Source organism: Saccopteryx leptura, chromosome 5 (assembly GCF_036850995.1).
Source record: "Saccopteryx leptura isolate mSacLep1 chromosome 5, mSacLep1_pri_phased_curated, whole genome shotgun sequence".
Lineage (NCBI taxonomy): Eukaryota > Metazoa > Chordata > Mammalia > Chiroptera > Emballonuridae > Saccopteryx > Saccopteryx leptura.
In genome coordinates, this window is record NC_089507.1 from 5612377 (window position 1) to 5638191 (window position 25815).

The 25815-nt window shown below is 48.5% G+C and overlaps 1 protein-coding gene across 1 annotated transcript in view; it reads right to left on the reverse strand.

Annotated features, from left to right (window-relative positions):
* CLNK (cytokine dependent hematopoietic cell linker) overlaps positions 1 to 25815 on the reverse strand; it is a 194935-nt gene that overhangs the window by 11414 nt on the left and 157706 nt on the right. The window contains exons 24-30 of the mRNA XM_066385009.1: positions 22402 to 22429; positions 17983 to 18001; positions 15993 to 16074; positions 11999 to 12039; positions 4827 to 4945; positions 4537 to 4635; positions 3290 to 3367 (exon numbers count right to left, since the gene is read on the reverse strand). Coding sequence (XP_066241106.1) covers positions 3290 to 3367; positions 4537 to 4635; positions 4827 to 4945; positions 11999 to 12039; positions 15993 to 16074; positions 17983 to 18001; positions 22402 to 22429 — 466 coding nt within the window. The remainder of the gene's footprint in view (positions 1 to 3289; positions 3368 to 4536; positions 4636 to 4826; positions 4946 to 11998; positions 12040 to 15992; positions 16075 to 17982; positions 18002 to 22401; positions 22430 to 25815) is intronic.

A 25815-nucleotide genomic window follows, 5' to 3' on the forward strand; every position in this document is an offset into this window, starting at 1 on the left:
TGACACCCTCTCCCCCGGTCTCCCAGCATCCCCCACTGTCCTCCGCATCATCCTACACCAGGGGTCCCCAAACTACGGCCCGTGGGCCACATGTGGCCCCCTGAGGCCATTTATCCGGCCCCCGCTGCACTTCCGGAAGGGGCACCTCTTTCATTGGTGGTCAATGAGAGGAGCACATTGACCATCTCATTAGCCAAAAGCAGGCCCATAGTTCCCATTGAAATACTGGTCAGTTTCTTGATTTAAATTTACTTGTTTTTTATTTTAAATATTGTATTTGTTCCCATTTTGTTTTTTTACTTTAAAATAAGATATGTGCAGTATGCATAGGAATTTGTTCATAGTTTTTTTTATAGTCTGGTCCTCCAACAGTCTGAGGGACAGTGAACTGGCCCCCTGTGTAAAAATTTTGGGGACCCCTGTCCTACACCCTTAGCACGGCGCTCAGGGACAAGCGCACCGGCCTGTCTTGTGGTTTTATCTCCTGTCCCCAGAGGCGGATTAAGGTTGGTTGAGGCCCCGGGTGCAGAAGAAAATAATTGGGCCCCTTACATTAGAAAAAAGTGTCAAGTTGGGGTTTTGCCGGGCCCTTCAGAAGTCGGGGCCCAGGGCACGCGCCCGTTGCGCCCACCATTAAATCCGCCTCTGCCTGTCACCCCTGCAGTCTCCAGCCCCTGGGGCCTCTGGTCCCTGGCCCCTGGCCCTTGGCTCTAGTCAAGCCACCATCTCCCAGAGGCCCCGTCTGGCTGTCGGGCTGCAGGGAGCAGCCCTACCCCAGCCCCGGGAGTGGGTCCCCTCACCTGCTGGCATTCATGTATTTCCTGTCCTGCCTGATGCTTGGGTATTATTCTAGGGACGGTAGGGACCACGGCCGGCTTTGAGCAGGACAGGCCTATCGCATGGATAAAGTGGCCTCTGGGTGGGGAGATGCCAACAGAGGGTGGGGGTCCCCGGAAGAGAAGTGGGTCTGCAAGCTCAAGGTCAAAGTGAATGTAGGGCAGTGGTCCCCAACCTTTTTTGGGCCACTGGACCGGTTTAATGTCAGAAAATATTTTCACGGACCGGCCTTTAGGGTGGGACCGATAAATGTATCACGTGACCGAGACAAGCGTCAAGAGTGAGTCTTAGACGGATGGAACAGAGGGAATCTGGTCATTTTTTAAAAAGTAAAACATCGTTCAGACTTAAATATAAATAAAACGGAAATAATGTAAGTTATTTATTCTTTCTCTGAGGACTGGTACCAGATGGCCCACGGACCGGTCCTGGTCCGTGGCCCAGAGGTTGGGGACCACTGGTGTAGAGCAGGGGTCCCCAAACTATGGCCTGTGGGCCGCATGCGGCCCCCTGAGGCCATTTATCCGGCCCCGCCGCACTTCCAGAAGGGGCACCTCTTTCATTGGTGGTCAGTGAGAGGAGCAAAGTTCCCATTGAAATACTGGTCAGTTTGTTGATTTAAATTTATTTGTTCTTTATTTTAAATATTGTATTTGTTCCCGTTTTTTTTTTTTTTTTTTTTTACTTTAACATAAGATATGTGCAGTGTGCATAGGGATTTGTTCATAGTTTTTTTTATAGTCCGGCCCTCCAATGGTCTGAGGAACAGTGAACTGGCCCCTGTGTAAAAAGTTTGGGGACCGCTGGTGTAGAGGCTGTGAAAGGGTAGAATACACAGCCTGGCATGAGCAGGAGGCCCGTGCAGGGAGAGCAGCAGACAGGAAGGGGCTCTCAGATGAGGCTCCGGAGGGAGGGTCCCAGGGGTGGAGGGAAACCTGGAAGCTCGTGTTACAGAAGCCGAGAAGGTGGACAGCAAGGGTCCCCAGAGGGTCGGCAGTGTGGTGAGGCCTGGGGGCTGTGACAGGCACCTGACGGGCTCAGGAGCAATCGGGCACACCCTGGGGGATGGCGCAGGATGCAGGCCTGGGGCGAGGAGGGCAAAGGCAGGGAGCAAGCCGCCTGAAGGGGAATGCACCCACCTAGAAGGCTTGGTTCTGTGGTTATGTCCTGTCATTCATGTGATCAAAAAGCCTGGCTAGCAATGCATGGACGATTATAAATGATCGATAAAAATAGGTATTATGGGTAATTTATATTTATACTAACTGTCACGTGTACTTATCTCTCTAGACTGTAATATCTATATATGTATATATAATCACAGCGTATATCATGTGTAATTAATATTATAATAGAACTACAGGTTTATATAATGCTTACAATACTCAGATTGCAGCATTCACGATGTCTGCTCCTTCCCCGAAGAAGAACTGAGACCCGAAGACCCACCCGTCCCTGGGGCAGACCTTTGATAAGGAGGGGGAACGAGAAGAAGGGAGAGGAAGAGACCTCCTCCTGCCCGCCACGTGCACCCCGCTTCTGTCCCGGCTCCCCGGCCGGAGCTCCAGGACTGTTCCTCGGGGTTGATTTTACTCTTCTCACTTAACCGATCCAGAAACTGACACTGAAAGAGATCCGGAAACCCGAGGAAGTCACACCGCTCAGTGACGCAACCGTGTCTCGGACCTAAAACTCTGTTTGGAACCCCCTTTCCAACGACCCCCTCCCCAGCGCTGAGAAACACGAGGCGATGTAGACGCCACGGTGGGGAAGCCCACTTCTCGTCCCGCCCCCGGCCTGCAGACAGACAGACAGACAGGCAGACGCCCCCGGCCTGCGGACAGACAGACAGACAGACGCCCCCGGCCTGCGGACAGACAGACAGACAGACAGACGCCCCCGGCCTGCGGACAGACAGACAGACAGGCAGACGCCCCCGGCCTGCGGACAGACAGACAGACGCCCCCGGCCTGCAGACAGACAGACAGACAGACAGGCAGACGCCCCCGGCCTGCGGACAGACAGACAGACGCCCCCGGCCTGCAGACAGACAGACAGACAGGCAGACGCCCCCGGCCTGCTGACAGACAGACAGACGCCCCCGGCCTGCAGACAGACAGACAGACAGGCAGACGCCCCCGGCCTGCGGACAGACAGACAGACAGGCAGACGCCCCCGGCCTGCGGACAGACAGACAGACGCCCCCGGCCTGCGGACAGACAGACAGACAGACGCCCCCGGCCTGCGGACAGACAGACAGACAGGCAGACGCCCCCGGCCTGCGGACAGACAGACAGACGCCCCGGCCTGCGGACAGACAGACAAACAGGCAGACGCCCCCGGCCTGCGGACAGACAGACAGACAGACAGACGCCCCCGGCCTGCGGACAGACAGACAGACGCCCCGGCCTGCGGACAGACAACCACAGCGGAGGGCCCGCACGGGTCCTACCTGGTTCTCCCGCATCAGCGCCTCTTCCACCGCCCGGCGGCTGTAGTCCCCGATGTACCATTCGTTGCGCTGGACGTCCTGCGGGACAGGTTCAGTGCTGACTATTTTAAGGATCAAAGGGAAGCACTGATTTTTTTTTTTTTACCAATCAATGAAAATGGACTTTTGTTCCACCAGGGCCGAAGCCCAGTTTGATTGACAGTGGAGCTCACGCTGCACACATTCTGTCCCTGGTCCCGGACAAGGACAGGAAACGGCAGCTTAGGAATCATGGGACTGGCACGACAGAGTGACCGGCGAGTTCTCTCCCCCCACTGAGAAAGGCGTCTGGGCCCCCGCTCGGCAGGGATGACCACCCCTCCGGCTCTCACGCTCTCCACCGGGGGAGCTCGCTGAGATGGGATGTCTGTGGTTCGTGGAGCCTCTGCTGCCCCAGTCGCCATGGAAACAGGGAGGGAAAGGCGGGTGCAGACTGAGACCATCTTTAGGCCACTGGCCCAACGTCACAGGCTGCGGAACTGCGATCTGAACGCTCGTCTGTCTGGCGGGGGCCCTATGCCATGCTCCCTGACACCAAGTGATTTCTTTGGATCATAAAATCCGCCATGACAGAAGAAAAGGCTGTGGGAGAGACGCACCATGGACCTGGAGTCCCCAAGGACCCTAATGATAAGCACTCTCCTGGGTGCATCCAGCACACGGAAGACCCTTTCGCATCCATTGTCCCCACCCATCCCTGTAAGGTGGGCACATCAGGACAGGGTGCTCGGGGGGTCAACACCTGTCCCCGAGTTGGCAAGTGCTAGGGGTGTGGCATCAGGTCTTTGGAACTGTCAGTCTGAGTCTCTGGTCTCCTCAGCCCAGACCTGGTCTTTCCAGTGATGGGCATGTGTGAGCCAGTTACCCTTCCACTCTGTGGCCTCACTCGCTGCCACGCCCCGCCTGAGCTCACGGTCTGGCCAGGCAGATGTGCCTGCCGTTCTGTGGACCTGGGGCTTCAGGACTTGGCATGAGTTGGCCCCGCTGCCTGAGTCGTCCCTGCTCCTCACCTCTCCGCCCTGGCTCTGTCCTTTTCTTCCATCCAGATTGGGATCAAACTCACTTTGTATTGGAGGTGTCCTTTTGAATAAAGTCCTTTGCCTTTTATTACAGGCATATTGTTATACTCGTTCTATTTTATTATCAGTTGTTCTTAATCCTTGACCACCTAATTTACAAACTGAGCTTTATCATAGGCGTATACGTACAGGAAACAGCAGAGGAGGTAAGTGTAAGTTCGGTACTGTCTGCGGTTTCGGCATCCACTGGGGGTCTTGGGACACCCCCCCTGTGAACAGGGGGGCGGACTGCATGCAAGTGAAAGAATCCGGTGAGAGAGCAATCTAAAATGTTACATCGCAGAAGACTTAAAATTATTAAAACCCAATAATACTGATGAAAAATTAAAGTCAATCCGATACCCCTCTGAGGCATTGTTCAGTGAAGCTGTATTTAGATGCTAAGTTTATCTAGAAAGGCAACCCGGAGACGCGTCTACCTCTTCATCAGACTTTGCGGGGAAGAGTTTTCTTCCGCGAAGAGAATTCTCCCGAGGGCTGGTGCTGGCCGGAGACTGAGGTCTCGGCGGAGGCCGGAACGGCGGGCCTTCTTTATGATCTGGGAAAAGTGAACTGACATGTAAGCCTGATTCTGTGACGTGACTGCGGCAGACCGCCTCCCTCCCACGGGGCGCGGGTGGGGGCCTGCACCCCCTTCTGTGCCTGTGGTGACCCGGGGCGGCACTGCCAGCGGCCGTCTCTTCTGGCCCCTTCCTGTCTACGGCACCCAGAGCCATCTTTAAGAAATGAGACTCTGACTTTGCCGCTCCCCATGGTGAAAACCCTCCCATGATTTCCTTTACACAGGGGAGAAAACCCAAATGTTTTACTTCTATCGGCGAGGCCCTCAATAACCCTTCTCTTCTGATTTCTCCACCCCATCCCCCACCCATTCCTGCATCCATCCACCCACCCATCCATCCATCCATCCCTCCATCCCTCCATCCCTCCATCCATCCGTCCACCCACCCACCTATCTCCCTGAATTTTATTCAGTTTCTTAAGCCAAGCTTGTTCCCAACTCAGGAAACAGTATTTAAAAAAACAAACAAAAGCAACAACTTGAAGAACTACATTTTGTCTAATGGACTCTCACTTTTCTTAATCTGGAGGGAAGACAGACAGACCAACTATGGTGATTCAGACTCAGGCATCAGGCAGGTATTTTATTAGAAATGAACAAAGTGCTCCCGTTACTTCCTGAAGAGCAGTAGCAGTACTTGTTGCCAGTACTTGTTGATAAAGCTGGAGTTTTGAATGCAGATTGGAATGTGGGAACACTCGTATCTGCCATCTTGACAGCACGGCACCTTGGGAGACTCTTCTGCCAAGGATTTCTGGTGGTACTTAGAAATGTGACTTTAAAGACTATTTTCTAATGAGGCATGCTAACATTGAAAAGATCTGCTCATGTCTGTAAATCATTATTTTCCAAGTGACATGGATGAGGCTAAAAAAATCATATCTAAGTAAAAGGTTTTTATTTTTCTTTTAAGAGAAGGTAAAATACTAGATTTGAAAGTATTTAAAAAATTCATTGAATGGGTTTTGATTTCACTTGGGACCTGAGCTTTCCTAGACCCTTTCTTGTCCTGTTTGATGTGGTATTTTCTCTACATACTTCAAGGAAGACGACTTTGCCACAGCATGTCATTTCATGTCAGTAAACAATAATAAAAGATGAATTTCAGGAAATTAAGGCTATAAGGAAGGAGGAAAGTGTTACGAGGAATATTAAAAATATTTATAAATAATTTAGTAATTTCAAGCAAGAAATAACTGTAAAAAATTTATGAAGCCTTGTGGGTATAAAGACAATATGGAAATAAAATTCTGGGCAATAATAGCATACAAAATGGAAGAGATGTGATTAGTTGAAGGCAGAACGATAAGCTATATTGTCTCCATTCAGTCAACAAAGTATAAACATGGTTATCATCTTGGTTAATAACTTGACGAGACCTTTGAAAGAATAAGATACATTTTTTTAAATTGATTTGTAAAATTGAATTCATTGGGGTGACATTGGCTAATAAAATCGTATAGGTTTCAGGTGTATAATACATTTACAATCCATCATCTGTACACTGTATTGTGTGTCCACCACTCCAAGTCACGCCTCCTTCCATCATTATTTAAGAATAGAATACGTTTGACATAGCAAATTTTTTTTGAGGCAAAATACCGAATAAAACATTAGCAAATATTTATATGCCAGTGACTGTAAATTAGGTTCTAGGTGCATTTATTCTGCTTCTGTTCATCAGAAAGCCAGATTCTCTCTAGAGTCACTAAGAAGACCAAAGAGCACTCCTGAAACATTGACGATTACCTTCTAATGGATCCAAGTTCTGTGGCTTTTGACATTGGGCCTAAGACTGTTTGTTATGGGCAATGATGTGTATTAATATGTTTGGTGTAGAGAACTGTTTCATCACTTAAAGTTTAAATTACCTTCATCGTAGTACATTAATTTCATCCACCAATTTAAGGCCTTAACAATAGGAATAATGCTAAAGATATCTCTCCTTTCAAATTTTTTATTTCAACAGTTTTCTGTATTGTCTGCGAAGAGGATGTCAACTTTAGAGTTTCAAAATTGAATCACGCTTTTATTTAAAATGTCAAACTGATGGAAGAAGAGTGTAACTTCCAAGGAAGAGAAAAGGGAATAAAGAAGAAATGAACCCGATATCTGGCAGGAAAAGAAAAGTTAGTGAAAAACAGGGGAAATAAAAACCACAATACAGTATAAAATGAATAAAAAAAAATAGCAATAATCACAATAAATACCAAAGGTGTAAATTTAGCGCTTAAAACCAGATGCAAAACACAGTGCTGCACACCTGAAACTAATATAAAATACTATTAAATGTGAGCTGTAATTGAAAAAAGATCTTACAATATAAAAATTAGATGCAGACTGGTTTAAACATTCCAGGTATGTGCTAATTACACATCTGTAATGTAATGACACAAAGAGCTCACTAATGAGAGAATGGAGGATTATATACCAGGTGAATCCTAATCCAGAGAAAGCTAAAAGAGCTATGGTAATATTACAAAAATAAAAGGACTTTACAATTTTATTTAAAATATAGTGAAGCAAGACATAGAGACTCACTATTGGAATGGCCACAACTGCCCTTCCCACATAGATTGAATCGCTGAGAACACACTGGAGAGGAGAAAAGAACCATTCTCAGTGTTTCCGGTCAGTTCCATAGTGTATGTAACAGTCCTCAGTGATTATGAATTTTTCATTATCTTGCGGCAATTGATTTATTGTATTTCAATTCTGAGTGCCTTGAATATTTAAAAAGCCCTACTTAAGAAAGAGCATTGGGAAACAGCTATATGCATTTGTTGTCTATTCAGAGAGTGAGTTAAATAAAACAAACAAAGAAAACCCAACTTGGCCTTGCAATCCCTCCCCTCCCCCGAAGGCCTGGCTGCTTGGGTCTTAGTTTAATGAATAAATAAAATACTGAGCTAATAATCCACTACAATGGTTTCAATTGATTTTGTTCTAAAAGCACGACGACTCATCTCTGGAAAGTTTTCTCTACGTGAAGCATTGCATTTGCGTAGCATACCCCCATGACATAGGGGTCTCCCACGGGAGGGCGGAGGGTCACAGAAATGAGGCTGACGCAGGAGTAAGCGGAAGAAGGTTGAGGAGGACATTGTGCGGGCGGTCCATGAAGTCGGAGGCAGGGTAGCCCAGTAAAAGCGGGATGGGCTGCAAAATCATACTGTTAACAACAACCACTAATATTTCAATTTATCTTTATGTCTATAAAGCTCTTAGCCCAGTGCCTGGCCCGTATTAGTAACTCAATTAACACTCCCGCTAATGTTCACATTGTCGGGGAAACACAGCCCTACACCTTTCTTTTAACCAAGTATCCGTACGTACTTCTTAGCAAATTTTTACTAACCATTACATACAATTCAATTAATAATCTTTTTTTTTTTTTTTTGTATTTTTCTGAAGCTGGAAACGGGGAGAGACAGTCAGACAGACTCCCGCATGTGCCCGACCGGGATCCACCCGGCACGCCCACCAGGGGCCATGCTCTGCCCACCAGGGGGCGATGCTCTGCCCCTCTGGGGCGTCGCTCTGCCAGGACCAGAGCCACTCTAGCGCCTGGGGCAGAGGCCAAGGAGCCATCCCCAGCGCCCGGGCCATCTTTGCTCCAATGGAGCCTTGGCTGCGGGAGGGGAAGAGAGAGACAGAGAGGAAGGGGGGGGGTGGAGAAGCAAATGGGCACTTCTCCTATGTGTCCTGGCCGGGAATCGAACCCGGGTCCCCCGCACGCCAGGCCGATGCTCAATTAATAATCTTAAAAGAAAAAAAAAAGCCATGTATTGTAGTGTAAAGAATGCAATACCTTTAGGAAAAGAAAACATTAATGAACAAAAAGTAAAAACAGAAAGAAAACCAAACACCCACAACCCCAAACTCAGAGAGTAACGTTAGAATTTGGGAGTGTAACCAAACCAGTCAGGATACTCTTCTAATATCTCAAAATAATACATATATATATTGTCCTGAGATTCATCTGCGTAGGCTTCTAACAGTTTAGCTTGGCTTCATGTATCAGAGAACGGAGTGAAGGCTGTTATCAAGTAGTAACTGAACTCTCAAGAACAGCTGGACGTTTCCAGAATCTTTTCTCACTTGTCAGATAAAGATGAAGATGTCTCCTGGACAGAGACCTACATTTCACTGTGCTAGGGGGCTCCTTCACCTGAGGCGTTTGAATGAAACCAGGAAGCTGTAGGGAGAACCCAAGGCTGAGAATTCTGTTAGAGCTTGGATAGTGTGTGTGTGTGTGTGTGTGTGTGTGTGTGTGTGTGTGTGTGAGTGTGTGCATGCACGCACCTAATTTCTCCCAAGCACGGTGACCCAGAGGGGTATTTTCACCCAGTACAATGACCGTCGCTCGGTCCGTTGATGAAGGGGCATGGCAGAGGCTTTAGCACTGGTTCAAGGACAGGCCTGCCTCTCTCTTGAATTCCCCGGGCCCAGCCCAGTTTCGAACACAAGTCAAACAGCTGGAGTTTATTTGCTGACCGAATAAAGAATGAATAATGTCTGAAGGCACCGACAGCCAACCCCTGTCCACCCCAGGCTGTTTCTTTAAGCAACTCTGTTGCCTGTGAGACACAGACAACAATCCACAAGGGCCCAGGACACACGACCTACGCCCAGCCCAGGGCGCTTGCCTGGTGTCGCGGTAATATAAGGTTATAGTGATTAAATATATAGAAATGTAGAAAACTATGGAAGATATATAAAAATAATTAGGATATAATATTAAAAGCAATTAAGAAAATTAAATAAAGTTATGCCATCTGGATGAGAATTAATACAGCGTGTACAGATATGATAAACAGTCTGCCTTTTGCACAGTCTGTGTGAAATTACGTATCGATAAGAAGCGGCTTGATGTCATAACTCTGTGGGTTGACACAGACAGGAGGCTTCCTTAGGAACATCTTAAAAGCGGCTTAATATAACATTTCAGTAGATTAACATAAAAAAGGCTCCCTGTGAGGAACTCCCGAAAAGGTGGTTTGAGGTGATAATCCTGTAGACTGACACCTGTTAGAAGTCCTTGGCCAGAAAAGGTACTAAAGCTGAGGGCCCCCCCTGCTGCGTTAGTCACCCAGACGCCAACGTGAATGTGGACTGTCTCCACGCTGCTCTGACCAAGGACAGCCGAGAGGAGCACGCCAACAGGACCCCTTTAAGCTGTACCCAGGCGCGCCAAAAGGATTTGTGAGTAATCAACTGCCTGTGTGATTCTTGCAACTAACTTGTGTGTCGGTCCTGTCTCTCCTCCCGTGGCAGTTGGTCCCGGCACTGATAAGTAGCATCCTCATAGCCACCTTGAGAGTAGTCTCCAAGAGGCTGCCAGCCCTGCTGATGAGCAGGAGGGTCCCACTGCCCGGGGAAGTCAAATTGGGGACGCCTGATAGAAGCAGAGCTCAGGCTCTCCTGGGACAACCGGGCTCGTGTCTCAGAAGGTCACTCACGTCACTAACTACTGTTCCATTCTCCAGTCTCTCTCCATTTTCCATTGGTGCAAGATTGTGTCTTTCATGCCAAGACTCTGAGCTCCTCTTTAAGCTCTGATTCTGCTTCCCCTTCCTTGCAACATACTCTCGAAACTCCCGAAGTCAGTGCCCTTCCTGGGCCTGTTCAGCCCCTAGCCCTTCCGCCTGGATACCGAGCCTTATCACCATCACATAGCACGACCTGGCCTCCGGGACTAGTCATCTGATTCCAAGGGGTTGAGCCCATGCGGGACATTCCTGCCGCCTTTAGCCACCTTCCTTTAAAAAACACTAGCCTTCTCTTGGAAAAAGTCTTATTAACGTGTGTCCATTGGAAGAAAGGAGTTTTCCAGACTGGTTTTGCAATATAAGGCCTGGAAGGCACAGGGCAGGAGAGAAACGAGGTCATGATGGTCTCAGGGAACCAACTAGGTAGGAATCCCTGGAGAAGAGAAAGGAATACAGAAAAAAAAAAAAGAGCAAAATAGTTGAAATGTGTCAGCTGTCTACTATGTGTCTAGCAGAAGCCTGTGTGTGTGTGCTTTAACACTATCATTATTGCATTTTACGGATTGGGGGGGGCAGTGATGATCCAAGAATGAGCTGGCTGATGCTGAGTCTACCGTCGGGAGGAGGCAGGATTAGGACCTTGGTCAGAAGAGGGCTCAGCCTTTTTCACGGTGTTCCTTCCGTGGGGTCTGCTTCCTCCAGCCGTAAGCCCCCTCTTAGGGCTCAACAGAGAGAGAGAAAGAGAGAGAGAGAGAGAGAGAGAGAGAGAGAGAGGGAGACTGCAGCATTAGACCTAAACACAGTATCTCCCTGGCATTTAGGAAGAAAAAAGGAAGAAAAAAAGTGTGACAGATCTAATTTGGGCAAAATAATATGAATAATGTCAAATCCCCCCCCCCCCCACCCCCGCCCCTGGTCATCACTATAGATGCTACTTCGGATCAAACCCCGGCATGGTCCCCTTCTGATTTTCATCTTTACAATCAATTAGTAAGAGAGGTCAGTTCTATTTTTTCCATATCTCCTATTTTCTTAAGAGAAGTCTATTCCATTTCCAATGGATTGGCAAAGCACTAAGAGTTTTTGTCAAGAACAGCTGTTGGAGAGGACGGGGCACCTCATAAGGTGTCGGAGGGACCGAGGATACCCCTACTTGGGAAAACCCGTCCAGTACACGCGACGAGAGGAATGTCCAGAGGCCTGTACGTTTGACTGTGAGAGAACTTAGTCACGTGTGTACGAGAGGAACCACGGGCGGATTGCGAACGGGGCAAGACACCAACCATGTTGTTCCGAACATCATAATGCTCAAAGGAGAGAAAAATGGAAACCACCTACGTGATCATATTTAACTAGGGATAAAAATGGTTATAGTAACACAATGGAATGCTATCTGTCAGTGTAAACAAGCTGCTGCCACTCATACACATTATCAGCACGGCAACCCCGAGGTTCACAGAAATAAAGTTGGCATAGCAGTATGGTACCGTGAGGACGTAACTGTTTACTTTAGAATTCTTACGTCGGGTGTTCTTACCTCTGTTTTGCAGGCTGTGGTTGCTCATCATGAATGAAGAGCTGAGGAGAATGTTAGAAAATAGAAGCATGTCAGTATTTACTTCCCATAATTCCACTCATAGGCACAGCCAGTGACCCAGTGACCGTGGCCTGAGTCAGCCTTGCAAAGCACTTTGAATTTTAAGGGGTGAGCCGGAAGCATCTGCTTCACAAGGCAACAGGAGGCCGGTTCCTCCTCTCCTTTCCCAAGAAAGGCAAACATTGCAGGTGGAACAAACTGACCCGTGTGAGTTCTTCCCAAGTCATTTCAGTGCGCACCTGTGACGGGTTCTTTGCTTTTAGAAGCCGTGCATTTATTGAGACTTGCCTTCTAACTATAGTCGCCACAGAAAAGGCTATGTGGCTGGGAGGGGCCCCTATCGCGTAGGCATTATTTACCAACCGAAGGAGAGTTTTGACAGAAAGTAATTTACTCCTCCTTGAAAGGTCAGCTAAGTGAGAAAACTCCGTGAATGATCGAAAGAAAATCCATTAAGAAAAAGGGATTATGGAAAATATAATATATCACAATAAAAACTATGCATTTCTAAGTACAATAATGATGATGTTACCAAGACTGCTTACCGATGGCTCTAGTTAATACCTTGCTTCATACTCTGACTGGTTTATTTTGTGTTGTGGTCGGCATCATGATTATAAGCACGAGGTGCTACAACAGTTCAATCTAATTACATGAGGCATACTCTATACCAGGAATGGTGCTCTTGATTAAAGCCTCTGGGCGAATTAAGTAAGATCTAGCCTTTTCCTAGCACTACGGAAATCAACCAGGTGTAGATCTGGTTTTCTCTGTCTCAAGGGAGCCTGGGACTTTAGGACTTGCTTTGTAGGGGAAAATGCTAGCAGGTTATCTGACCAACGCTCTGTGCGGCAACCCCTGCTCAGACTCCTACTGACAGTCAAGACTTTGACTTTGTGAACACTGGGATTCCTTTACCAGGAGCCAGTGTACAATTTTGCTAAATGTCTGGGGAAGAAAATCATCTATAGTAAAATGTCTCTGCCCTCATTTTTTAGAATTTTTTTTTTTTTTTTTTTTTAAAATAATGTTGAGAGACAAGGAACATCTTCTGAGGATATTTTAGGTTTCAAGAACAGAGTTCATAAAGATGAAAGCAAAACAAAAACAAACAAAAATTAAAATAATGACCCTTTCTTTTTGCAGATGTGTGTTGAGTACTTACTGGTTACGTGGTACGTCTGGGGAATATAAAATGATTGAGACAGAATCTCTGCTTGAAAGCAGCCTCATTTATGGAGGGAAGACACAGCGTCATGGTCACACTGTGGGGTAAATGCCATGACAGGTGTGCGCACAGCGGAAGTCCCTGCGGTAGCAGACGGTCACTTAGCCCAGACAGAACGGGTCTGGATCTCAGGAATGGCTTCCCGCAGATGAGCTAACTGAGCTGACTTCTGAAAGGTCAATAGAAGGCGGGTGACGAGTGAGGCTGTGTTCCAGGTAGAGGGGACAGCAGGTGCAAAGGCTCAGAGACAAGAAAGCATGGCTTCTTCTGCAGCAGAGAACGTAGTTCCTTCTGGATAGACGGTAAGGCGTGGTGGTAAGTAGCATTCATCGGCCACTGCCACGGTCCAGGTGAGACTGACAGGGGCTGGACCATGTCGGGAGCCGGGGAAACAGGGAGAAACGGACAGCTTTAAGATGTGTTGTGGAGACAGAATTTCGGGAGGTGGAAATGGACTGGGCAGGAAGGGTGAAGATCGGAAAGGGAACATACCCTTTACTGGGACGAGAAAGTTTGTGGAAGGCAGTGCTGGTGTAGGAAGGAGAGTAGAAATAGAGTTCAGCTTCACCAGGTGAGACACCTGTCACCCGTGTAAGGGAAACTGCCCACTGGGTCTGGAGCTAAGAGGGGTGGTTGTGGCCAGAGACAGAGGTTCGGGAGTTAATCAGCAGACGGTTGACACTCAACCTTGTGGGGTGGATGATGCTGCCCAGGCTTTTAGTGAAAAAACAGGACCTTAGCCGAGTCCGGGGGAATAGCAGCATTTAGAGGTCAGTCTGGGAAGAAGTCTCCAAGGGGGCTCAGAAGAAAAAGCCAGATGACAGAGGAAGAACACCAGGAGACCTTGTTCAATAAACAAAAAACGTCAAGCCACTCAAAACTATAGCCACTACAAATGTCCGAATGACTGAGAGCTCATTTGCTTTTCACGATAACACGATGACTTATTTGCCTTTTAGTAAATTATGTTAAGAAAGGGTGTTAAATTGTGTGATGGGCAAGAATTTTGTGTCAGATGGAGGTCTAAAAGAGAGAACAGCCTAGTGAGACTTATGAAGTCAGAGTCCCGGACCCACAGGTCAAGGACTGAGGAAAATTTGCTGAAGCCGTGAGACAGGACAAGGCAGGCCAGTGGGGCGGCGAGGGAGTGGGGTGGAGATCTTCCTGGTGGGACAGGGCCTGGCTGTGGCCACAAGAGCTCGTGTGTACGGGCCACTTGCAACGGGCCTGGCTCTGCTCTCAGCTGCGCATGCGAGACGAGTGACGTTCCCGATGTCAGGCAGTTTGCTAATGGGGAAGGCAGGCAGTCTGACCCCAGGGAATGCCTCCTAAGCCCTACTCAGTCCCACCCCAAACAGGGTGTTCTCTCTGTAAACCTTATTAGATAAATAGGACGGCATCTTCCCCCTGGGCAGGCCCCTGGGAGAGTCAGGATTCACCGGCTGCATTTTTATTTATTTTATTTTTTATTTATTTTTTTTGTATTTTTCTGAAGCTGGAAACGGGGAGAGACAGTCAGACAGACTCCCGCATGCGCCGGACCGGGATCCACCCGGCACGCCCACCAGGGGCGACACTCTGCCCACCAGGGGGCGATGCTCTGCCCCTCCGGGGCGTCGCTCTGCAGCGACCAGAGCCACTCTAGCGCCTGGGGCAGAGGCCAAGGAGCCATCCCCAGCGCCCGGGCCATCTTTGCTCCAATGGAGCCTTGGCTGCGGGAGGGGAAGAGAGAGACAGAGAGGAAGGAGGGGGGTGGAGAAGCAAATGGGCGCTTCTCCTATGTGCCCTGGCCGGGAATCAAACCCGGATCCCCTGCACGCCAGGCCGACGCTCTACCGCTGAGCCAACCGGCCAGGGCCACCGGCTGCATTTTTAGAACCAGGTCAGTGTAGACACCATGGGCTGCTGAAAAGTGCAGGCCAACTTGGCTTCAAAGTAAGAGCTTCGGCCTCACTGGGCCTCATTTATTCCCTCTGGAGAATGGGTCAGAACTATCGCCTGGGTCCAGTGGCTTTAAGTCTGGGGTTTGATGGATGGAGAAAAGTTTTCCAACTATGGAGAGAGTGGAAAGGGGGAACTATGGAGGGATGTGCTATAGGCAGAAAAAGAGCATGTGCAAATGTCCTGCGGTAAGTGGCAATGGAGAGTGGAAAAGTGGATAAGTGGCATGAGCTGAGGCTGAAGCCACTGGTCAGACTGGGGTCATAAGGGCCTCGTAGCACTAATTTTGGAGGCCCTGGGTTTTGTTCGAAGGAAGCCACCGTGGTTACAGCCTGAGCCTTAGCTTCTTCGACTCTTTAGCTGGGGTGACCGTTGTCCCAATAACCTGATCAGGAGAGTATTTAACCAGAGAATAGTGTAATAAGCCCCAGCCATCTATAAAGTGAAATTCAAAAGTAACTGTAAGCTTCCGTGTGGTCATCATCAGCTGAGTCTAGTTAGAAAGGCCAACTTTTCTTCCCAGGTAACTCGATCTACTTAATATTCAGGTCTTCAAATCTCCCACACATCTCCAGCCCTCCCTGGGTCAAGTACAAAGTGCAGGAAGAACGATGCTATTAGCTTCAATAACAGCTGTGGGTCTGGACTTCCTTACCAAGGCCAAGGGCTTCCTGTTTTTCAGGAAGCCTTGGTGAGTCATTATCCTACACACCACCCAGCCCGACCCCCAGGCTGGGACCCAACAAGGGGGTCCTGGCTCCTTACCTGGTAACGGCAAGGGGGATCTCTGGGGCACTTTGATTTGGGGACAGGTGCGATGATTCAGGCTTCGTCTGGTGGTGAGGAACTGTATAAAGGAGTCACATACTCTGGTCAAGATGCAAACAGAAAAACGCTTGGAGACCCTTTGAGGCCTACTGGAACTGCTATAATTTCACCGAGGGGCCTCTGTGATCAGGAGCGAGCTGTTGGTGGTCAGCAGAAACTCACCCGCGTTTTCTACACCAACCCTGGCTCCTGGGAGTGGCTTCGCCCTAAGGCTCTAAAAGTGGTTTTCAATATTGAACACTTGATACTATTATCAAGACTATTGAACTCATCTGGAACTCATCGTTTAATTTCCCACAGTATAGAACATGACGTTGGAAGGTATTTGGTGTGGCAGAGAACAGCAGTGGAATTCTGTGTTCAAATAAAAAATAACATAGAAACATTAAAAAAAATTTCATCTAAGAACTGTTCTGAGCAATGTAGGGCGGGGGGGATGCCCAGTGCTAGCTCATACACCTGAATTTGCACAACCCCCGTGATAGGGCGGGGGAGGCCCCAGGAGTCTGATGCAGACCAGTGGTTCCCGCCCAGTTTACCAGGCAGGTGTTTTCTCGGGAGTTTCCCCTTTGGTCTTCAAATTTAGAAAACTTCTGCCATCGATATGAACTGGGTGGAATGACTTAGGAATCGCACAGACCATCGCGGTTACCACTTTTTACTTCCTTTTCATTATGAATAGATTTTTAACCAGGCATCCAGTCTTACCCGGGGCGCACAACACTACCGCGCTGTGAAATGCCATAAAACACTCAGTTTCGGCTGCAAGTCGTAAAGTTGAGGAAGCACACAGACAGCGACGTGTTGTCATTTGGGTGGTTACTCTGTGCTCTGTCCCAGGCTGACCACCAGATGGACATCTTTGATGGAGGGCCTGTGATTATTTGAACTGTGAGTGGAGTCAGTGACTGGTCCACCAGTCACACTTCTCTAACAGTGTTTCCTGTCCTTAGTATCCACCCCTTGTGTGCTGAACAATGTCACGCTGTTACAGTGACAATCAGGGAAGCCCGAGGCAATCAGTCAGGATGCTGAGAGTTAGTGTGGAAAGGGGCGTTAGTGTGGCTAGGTTTGGAATAGTTTTAGATTGCTAACATACCCCTCCCCCTTCCCCAATCGGGGACCTTGGGAATCTACACACTCAGATTAGGCCCCACTGACATCTAACGTCCTCAATATAAAGAAGAACATTCTAGCATCCCACAGAGGCAACGCAGTCTATCTGAAACCACAGGGGCCGCTGGGGGCCTCCGCTGCTTGGTTGGCCACTCTGCCTGTGTTAAGTCTTTGGGCCGCGGCTCAGGACACAGAGCATCATGTGAAGTGCATGCTGAACAGTGTTTCAAAGGTGGACATGAAGTTATCACCTACTTAGCATCCTTCCAGCTAGGGGGTGAGTGTTGGATTATTTGCTTCCAGAATAATGACACCAATGGTGTGTGTGTGTGTGTGTGTGTGTGTGTGTGTGTGTGTGTGTTTGCACGTGCATGTGCTCAAATGACGATATATGTGTGTGTGTACCTAGATGACAGCAAAGATGGAGAGACCAAAAGCTTCTCCGGAACAGGTGCCTAGCAACGTCTTCCTGACGTGGCAGCGGCAGCCTCGTGTCTCCTTGTCAGCAGCCTGTGGCTGAAGAGAGACCACAAGCCCACCCGCAGCCTAAGTCACCTTGTTCAGACCAGGGAATTCCTGAGCAGACAGACTATGAAGTCCTGGATCCACGTGGGTCATGTTACCACACATGCATGCACGCGCACACACACACACACACACACACACACACGCACACACGTGCGCACCCACTGTGCTCATGCACCCCAAACCTGAAACAATCCATCCTTTAAACAAATGACCAACACTATAAATATAGAAACAGAACTTACCCTCATGGAATTAGGGCATGAAATAAACAAAAATAGTTCACCTTTCTCTGTTCCCAGGACCTGTGTTAGATGGAAAAAAAAAATGACGTTGAGTGACTCTTGGTGATAGAAAACTTCATACAGTATGTTTTTAGAGCAATCAGTGTAGCATTGGGCAAAATTTTTTGTTATTATTGAGATTTAAAATAATCTACAAATAATACTTCAAAACATTAGACAAAAAATTATACTTTGTGTGATGTAACAGGCAAGTATACAGTCTGCTGACGGGACTATAAATTGCTTTGACTCTTTGGAAAACAGTTTAAACACAGCTATCAAGAGCCTTAGATATACTATTATTCTTATTTCAGTAATTCCATGGGTGAGCCTTTTTTTTCTAAGAAAACAGCCTAACATCAGGACCACGTTCTGTGCACAAAGACATTCAGCATGTAGATAGTTATCATGTCAAAACCCTGGAAGCAATCGACATGCCCATCCAAGCGGGAACCGCTAAGTACGTTTTGGTGCTGTTATTAACTTATTGGGATATTATACATGTATCGTAAGTATTTACACAGAGCATGGAATAAGGCAGCACTCTTAAGTATGCCTCAAAAGTCCAGAATAAAAACTGGTCTCATGACATATTTACAGGTAGGGGTGTGTGTGTGTATAAAAGGGGACTTGGAGAGTTGTGACAATATATTAATAGAGATTGTGTTTAAGAGACGAGGTTGTGGTTAATTTTTCTTATTGGTCAAAAATGAGCATGAGACTATTCACATTATTCTTTTAAAATATATCCATTTATCTTCCCAAACATTTCCTTTCTCTTTCTTCCCTTAATAGTGATAGAATTTCTGATCACCTTTCCTTATAAAAGAAAATCTCTGTGCTTATTGGACTTGCATCCTTGGGCCCTATTCTACTCTTAAAGAAGCAGAGAGCCTGAGAAGAGGTACAGTGTTTGCTACAGTGTTTAACCAAAATGTTCTAAAGCCCATTTTCTGCAGCTGGGGAGCAGCTCAGGTATTATTAGACAAGAGCTTCTTAACTTGGGGACGGGAGAGTTCCTGGCCTAGCCTCGTGGGGATAATGAACCTTCTGAAATTAAAAGCTATTTTTTTTTCCCTCCATAAACATGTGACTATATTTTTTTCTGCAGGATTTAGGAAGGTTTATCATATACCCTTCATCAAATATTAAAAAGGGCCTGAGGTCCATGAAAAGCGCTTTTAAAGCTGGTGGTCTGCAGACGAGGTCCAAAGAGGTGGTGCCATCTCCCAGACTCCAGAGCTACCCTGTGGCTGAGCTGACCCTGCAGCCGGGTCTCCTAACTCACGTTTCTTCACAGACAGGAAACCTTCAGGCCCTGGCTGGTTGCTCAGAGGTAGAATGTCGACCCAGCGTGTGGGTGTCCCGGGTTCGATTTCTGGTCAGGGCACACAGGAGGGGTGACCATCTGCTTCTCCTCACTTCACCTTCTTCTTCTTCTCTCTCTCTCTCTCTATCTTCCCCTTCCACAGCCATGGCTCGATTGTTTTGAGCACCTTGGCCCCAGGTGCTGAGGATGGCTCCACGGATCCTCTGCTTCAGGCACTAAAAATAGCTCCGTTCTTAGCATGGCTCCAGATGAGCAGAGCATCGGCCCTAGATGGGGGTTGCCAGGTGGATCCCGGTTGGGGCACATGTGGGAGTCTATCTCTCTTCCTCTCACTTAAAAAAAAGAAAAGAAGCTCTGGCCGGTTGGCTCAGTGGTAGAGTGTTCGGCCTGGCGTGCAGAAGTCCTGGGTTCGATTCCCGGCCAGGGCACACAGGAGAAGCGCCCATCTGCTTCTCCACCCCTCCCCCTCTCCTTCCTCTCTGTCTCTCTCTTCCCCTCCTGCAGCGAGGCTCCATTGGAGCAAAGATGGCCCGGGCGCTGGGGATGGCTTCTTGGTCTCTGCCCCAGGCGCTAGAGTGGCTCTGGTCACAGCAGAGTGATGCCCCGGAGGGGCAGAGCATCGTCCCCTGGTGGGCAGAGCGTCGCCCCCTGGTGGGCGTGCCGGGTGGATCCTGGTTGGGCGCATGCGGGAGTCTGTCTGACTGTCTCTCCCCGTTTCCAGCTTCAGAAAAATACAAAAGAAAAGAAAAGAAAAGAAAAGAAAAGAAAAGAACCTTTAGCCACAGATAGCTTAGAGAGGCACCAGGAGTCTTATCTGAAGCTAGCTAATAGACAAACTCTTTTGTTTCAAAGGCCGTGATGGCCCCGAAGGTTCTGGAAAAGGGATCACACTCTTCCTCATGGACAGCCAATGAAGGCACATCTGCAGCTGAAGTAGAGGGGATCATGAATTCATTCTAAGGAGCGGTTTGGACGTCTCCCCACCGAGTCTTGCCCAGGACTTCGGACCTGGCAGTTCAGCGTGCTCCATCGGGTGCGGACGTGGTTTCCAGGCTGGTCAGAGGAGAGGGGCTCGAGCAGGCTGTGTGCGCAGCAGCCTCCTGTTGGGGGGGAGGAGGCAGGCGTGTCACCTGAGTGAGACACAGACAGCTCTTCGCGTGAGGGCTCTGAATTGGGACGTGATGCGTTTCAGAGAGTGGAGTGAAATTTCTCTAGTTCTCTTCACTTTCTTTGTTGGTAGAAAACAAGCATATTCAAGTTAAAGAGTAATGCTTTCTGCATGTCCCTCCCTCCTTCCTCCCTTCCTTTCTCCTCCTTCTTCTTCTTCTCCATCTCAGCTCAGCGGGGTCTCTGTATTTCTAACGCAGTCACAGGTGGGCGTGCACTTGGACTCGGGGCTTTCGGGGGGGTCCTGGCAGCCGTAGGAGCACTGCCAGGTCTCCTCACCCCTCTTAGGCGTTTGTTCTCTGAGGCTTTTGTGAAGAGTTAAGCGAGACCATGAGTCTCTGCACTGTTTGAAAACTATAAAAGCACAATGCGAATTCCAGTCCAGGCGGGTAGCCCCCCATTTCTCCAAGATTCTGGTCACACACAAACACAAGCATGACATTTGTCCTAGGAGATAAGCTTTTGTGATGAAGAAATGGCCATGACGCTGGCCTCAAACAATGGGGAAACGTCTTGGCAGACGATAAGGAGGAAGAATGTGTTTTTCTACTAGGCCGTGCGGTTCCGCAGAGTTTAGATGGTATCAATTTTTAGCAAAAGGCCGACCAAAGCTGCAGGGAGGACAGAAGTCCTGCACGTCCCCTGCTCTCGAAGGCTGACCTTCTCCTGTCCTTTCGGACTGGCTGAAGAGTTGTGGCCTGCAGGTCACTGGGAGTGGCGGCCGTCTGCTACTCGGGACACATAGGCCTGATGCACAGGAAGAAAGGGGTGGGGTCCTTCTGAATGTGTGGGTTTCCCCAGCTCCTCTGGGGGTGTGGAGACCACCCCAACTTTCTCCTTCCTGGTGGCGCCTGGAAGTTCAGCTCCCACGAGAGGGTGAGCCGGTGAAGTCGTGAATGGAACCGGGGCTGACCCCTCCTCCAGGGGGTCTGCATTGTTCTCGGCACGACTGTCTACGGGCTAGAGGTAGTCAGTGTCTCGTTGGAGTCACAAGCTGGGAATCTGACTTGATTTTAACATTCTCATCAGGAAGGAAGGGAGGGAGGGAAGGAGGGAGGGAGGGAGGGAGGAAGAAAAGTTAACCTCTGCAGTCTAGATATAAGAGGACTGGCCACATCATAAGATAAGAACCAAGTCCCTAGGAGGCCGGTGGGGGTGCAGTGAGGACACTCATGTTGTTGGACAGACTTTCCATCGGTCATGGCGGACTCACCGCCACCTTCTTCAGGAGCCTCCTCTTTGGGGGCTTAAGGAAGTCACCATCCCAGGCGGCTCTGGGACACCCCCATCTCACCTGACTTTTATGCCGTCCACGGAGCCTTTACCGCCCCCCTGGTCGTGTACGTGTCCACTTCGACTGACTCTTGACTTTGCCACAACTTTGCAAAGTTGAGTGCATCCATCACTTTTTTTTTTTTTTTAATGGCTGGGAAAATAGAAATGGGGTTGATGTGGGGAGGAGATTTGCCAAAGTTCACAGAAGTGGTGGGGGGCAGAGCGTGTTTCAAACGCGGGTCTGTGTGACCGTGTCTTGTATTTCCTCCATTCTGGAGTCCTGGCTCTTTTGTGAAGAATGCACAGCGAGGGTAACCAGCTTCCAGCCCTGCATTTCTGTCACGCGGGAGCCTGGAAGCCACAGGTGGAGACTTTCGGTCTTCCATAGGAACTAGGAGCGTTCTTCATGTCATTGTCCCCATAAACACTGAATACGGCGGCAAATAGGATCCTGGAATAAGATCTGGATTTTAATTTATTTTGCTTTAGTTTCCCACCTTTAAAATAGGGATAACAATGCACGTTGAGCGTGGCTGTTATGACAATTAAGTGTAGTATATTATTTAAAGCAATAGTATCTTGCCTGTTGCAGACACATAACACACAAAAATTCACCTTCTCTGCTTTCTGGGACCAAGCTATTACTTACCTCACTCAAGTTCTTTAAGCTTATCTGCCTGCAGGGAACAGAGATACAGTGTTACATAAAATAAAGTTTATGATGATCAAAATAAAATCATTCTGAGAACTTATAAAACCTTTGATTACATTTTTATTGCCAAACCAACAGCCCGTAGCCCAGTACGCTGTTTATTACCATTCTACAAAATCAAAGCCAGGTGATTTTTCTCATAATTTTCTAAGCAAGAGAAGAAGCAGCCAGCTAATCTAAAAGGCGGTGACAGAGAGGACATGAATAAATGTGCTTCGTGTTTTAGGGGGATCTAAATAACATCCCCATTCCCCTTGACATTTGGCTTTCTGTGTCAAGATTCATGACCATGGTCAGACCTGCTGTTGTCACCTTGACTTTAAAGCCCTCGGTTTTTAAAGGGATCCCAGTGGATCTGCAGTGGATCCCAGTATGGCTCGTGTGAGAGAAAGGAGGCTTATAGTGAATGGAGGCCCAGGACAGAACAACCACGAAACTGCACGACAGGGGAAGCATTCTTTCTGGCATCTGCTCACGTGGACAGGGAACAGGTCTCAGAAGGAACTCCAACCCTTGCATTAATATCGACAAGGAAGTCAGTGAGCGTCTTTAACCCTCATTTTTCTCATCTGCAGAATGGGTACAAGGGCATTCCTCTTTAGAGGGTCACTGTGAGCAGTGGTAGAGGTCAATATGAAAATGTTGGGTGTTCAGTGGGCTCTGTGGGTAGAATGTGCTCCAAACCAGTTAAGGAGATAACGCAAGGAATGTGGGCTTCTATCCCCCCAGGTCTTCTGGTGGAAAGACTGGGACTAAAGGGATACCCAGAGATGGAGGCAGCAACACCAGTCTTAGTTGAAGGCTATTGACCTAGAGTTAGATAGTTTGTATCAGATAAGACAGTCTCAGAAGCAGCCGGCACTCAGATGCTATGTCCTGGTCTCAGGTCTCTAAGCAACAGGTGCGCACACTGGGGTCCCACATTCTTAAACCTGTCTTGTCAGCTCGTTGGAGATAACACAGTTACACCCTATCTCTCCTGTGTAATGCGGCAAGCGAGAAGGTAAGAGAAATACAATTAAAAGTAATAAAGTGGGACAAACATGCATAGCTTTCATGACTTTTGGGTTAAATTAAGGCCGATCTCAGTGTTTTCATGTTTAAAAGGCTCTGGCGTCTTAGAAATACTGACAGACTGGCCAGGTGGCTTCCATTCGAAGTGTGAGATTGATTTTAGTCTTGTGATTTTAAGTTTTTTTTTTTTTGTATTTTTCTGAAGTTGGAAATGGGGAGGCAGTCAGACAGACTCCCGCATGTGCCCCACTGGGATCCACCTGGCATGCCCACCAGGGGGCGATGCTCTGCCCATCTGGGGCGTCACTCTGTTGCATCCAGAGCCATTCTAGCACTTGAGGCAGAAGCCACAGAGCCATCCTCAGCACCCGGGCCAACTTTGCTCCAATGGAGCCTTGGCTGCAGGAGGGGAAGAGAGAGACAGAGAGGAAGGAGAGGGGGAGGGGTGGAGAAGCAGATGGGCGCTTCTCCTGTGTGCCCTGGCTGGGAATCAAACCATGGACTCCTGCACGCCAGGCTGACGCTCTACCACTGAGCCAACCGGCCAGGGCCTGATTTTAAGTTTTAAGAGTCAACCAACCTATGTCTGACTCTGTTTGCAGCAAGTGTGGACAGTTTATGAGAACTTGAATATTTCTATCTTTGTACATTCACTTCATTTGATTTTCAAAAATGTTAAAGGAAAGTTCATTGTTAAGGAAAGTTCTGCTTGTTAGGGTTTAAACTCACCCCATCAGCATTAGAAGTACTTTATAAAAATCAAATAAGTGAAAGATATCGAAGTACTTCAAATATTTAAGGAGATACAACTTCTATTGTTCGTAAATAAGTCTCATCCTCTAAGATTCCTTAACCTCTCTCAGGTGACACACAGAGCGACTGTCTTTATGTTTAGGGAAAATCACTCGATTTATAAGCAGAGCAATACACCTTACAGATGGAATTTGAAGCTTCAGGAAAGTGTGGCTTTAGAAGTGGTAACTTTAAATATTGGATTTGCAAGTGAGAACAACTCCAAAGAGGCCCAGGTGTGGCTAGAGCTCAGCCAACAGTCCATTGCTCTTACTGTTGTTCTCTAGGGTGGTTTTATTTGGTCCGGGTGCCACGGCAGTGAAATCACAATGGACACACAGTTAGACAGCCTTTCCCTCGTCCATCTCTTTCTAGTTATGTCCAAGAGAATCTCAGGGTGGCGGTGAGAGTACCCCACCCCCACCCTCACACTGCCTTCCCCTTGAGCAGAGAAACATCTTCCTGGGCTCGAAGTTTTGGTCTGAAACTGTGTGTGCTGCAGTTACTGATGGTACTATGTCTCCCCTTTACATCGATTTACTTTAGTAAATAATATTAATAATAATAAGAAGCAGAGAAGAACATATTAAGTACACGGATATTGTAAAAATCATGCTAATAGTCTTTAATGCTTGAGAATGTCTAACCAACCGTGCCCCCCCCCCCGTCCCCCCTCCCCCTCCAGCTTCAAAGTGCTGTCTAGTTTAAGTCGCCAATGAATGATTTAAAGGGCATTTTCCCCATCTGAAGTGCGGCGATTGCCCATGAAGCCACGACGTAGCTTTAAGAGAGAATGGCGGAGCGCTGGTGGGGACACGTGGGGCTGAAACACAATAGCTGGGACCACCTGCACCATCCTGGGGAGCAGGGCCCATTGTGAGGGGCTGCAGCTGCCACTCCTTCCGCTGCCGCTGACGCTGGCTGTCGCTGTCGACTGTCAGATGTAAATCACAGCCTCCCGTTGGGGGTGCAGGTAACAAGCGGCCTCCTAGGGCCCTGGAGCGGCCTGGCGGCGAGGAGGGGGCGGGGCTGCGAGGAGGGGGCGGGGCAGAAGCAGCTCAGACCTCACGCCCTCCCTCTGTTTCCAGACAAAGTGAACCCAGCCGCCGCCTCCTGGGCTTGTTTCCTTGTGACTAGAGTCGTGGCTAATGGCCATCTGACTACCGATATGAGGCCCAACTAAAAATGAATGGGAAGCTGTCTTCCTAAGCAAAACCCTTCCTTATTTGCGGTGCCAGGCCCAGGGTCTTGCGCAGGGCTCCCCATGTCCCCTCGGTCGTCATACACCAGCTTGAGAGCTTTGGCCAAGTCACCAAACTGCTCTGAATCGTACAAACCCTATGTGCCCAATGGCCAGGGAAGCGACAGTTACCCAGGCACCTACTGTGTGCCATCCAGTGCGTTGGGCACGGCCCGTCCGAGCTTTAGAAGACTGTCCTTTATCGGCCGCTGGAAGGATTCACTGAGATGAACTGTCACTGCCCTCTGGAGGTGCCTGTAGTGAAGAGCCCCAGCCCAGTGGCCATCTCATCTAAAAATGATTCA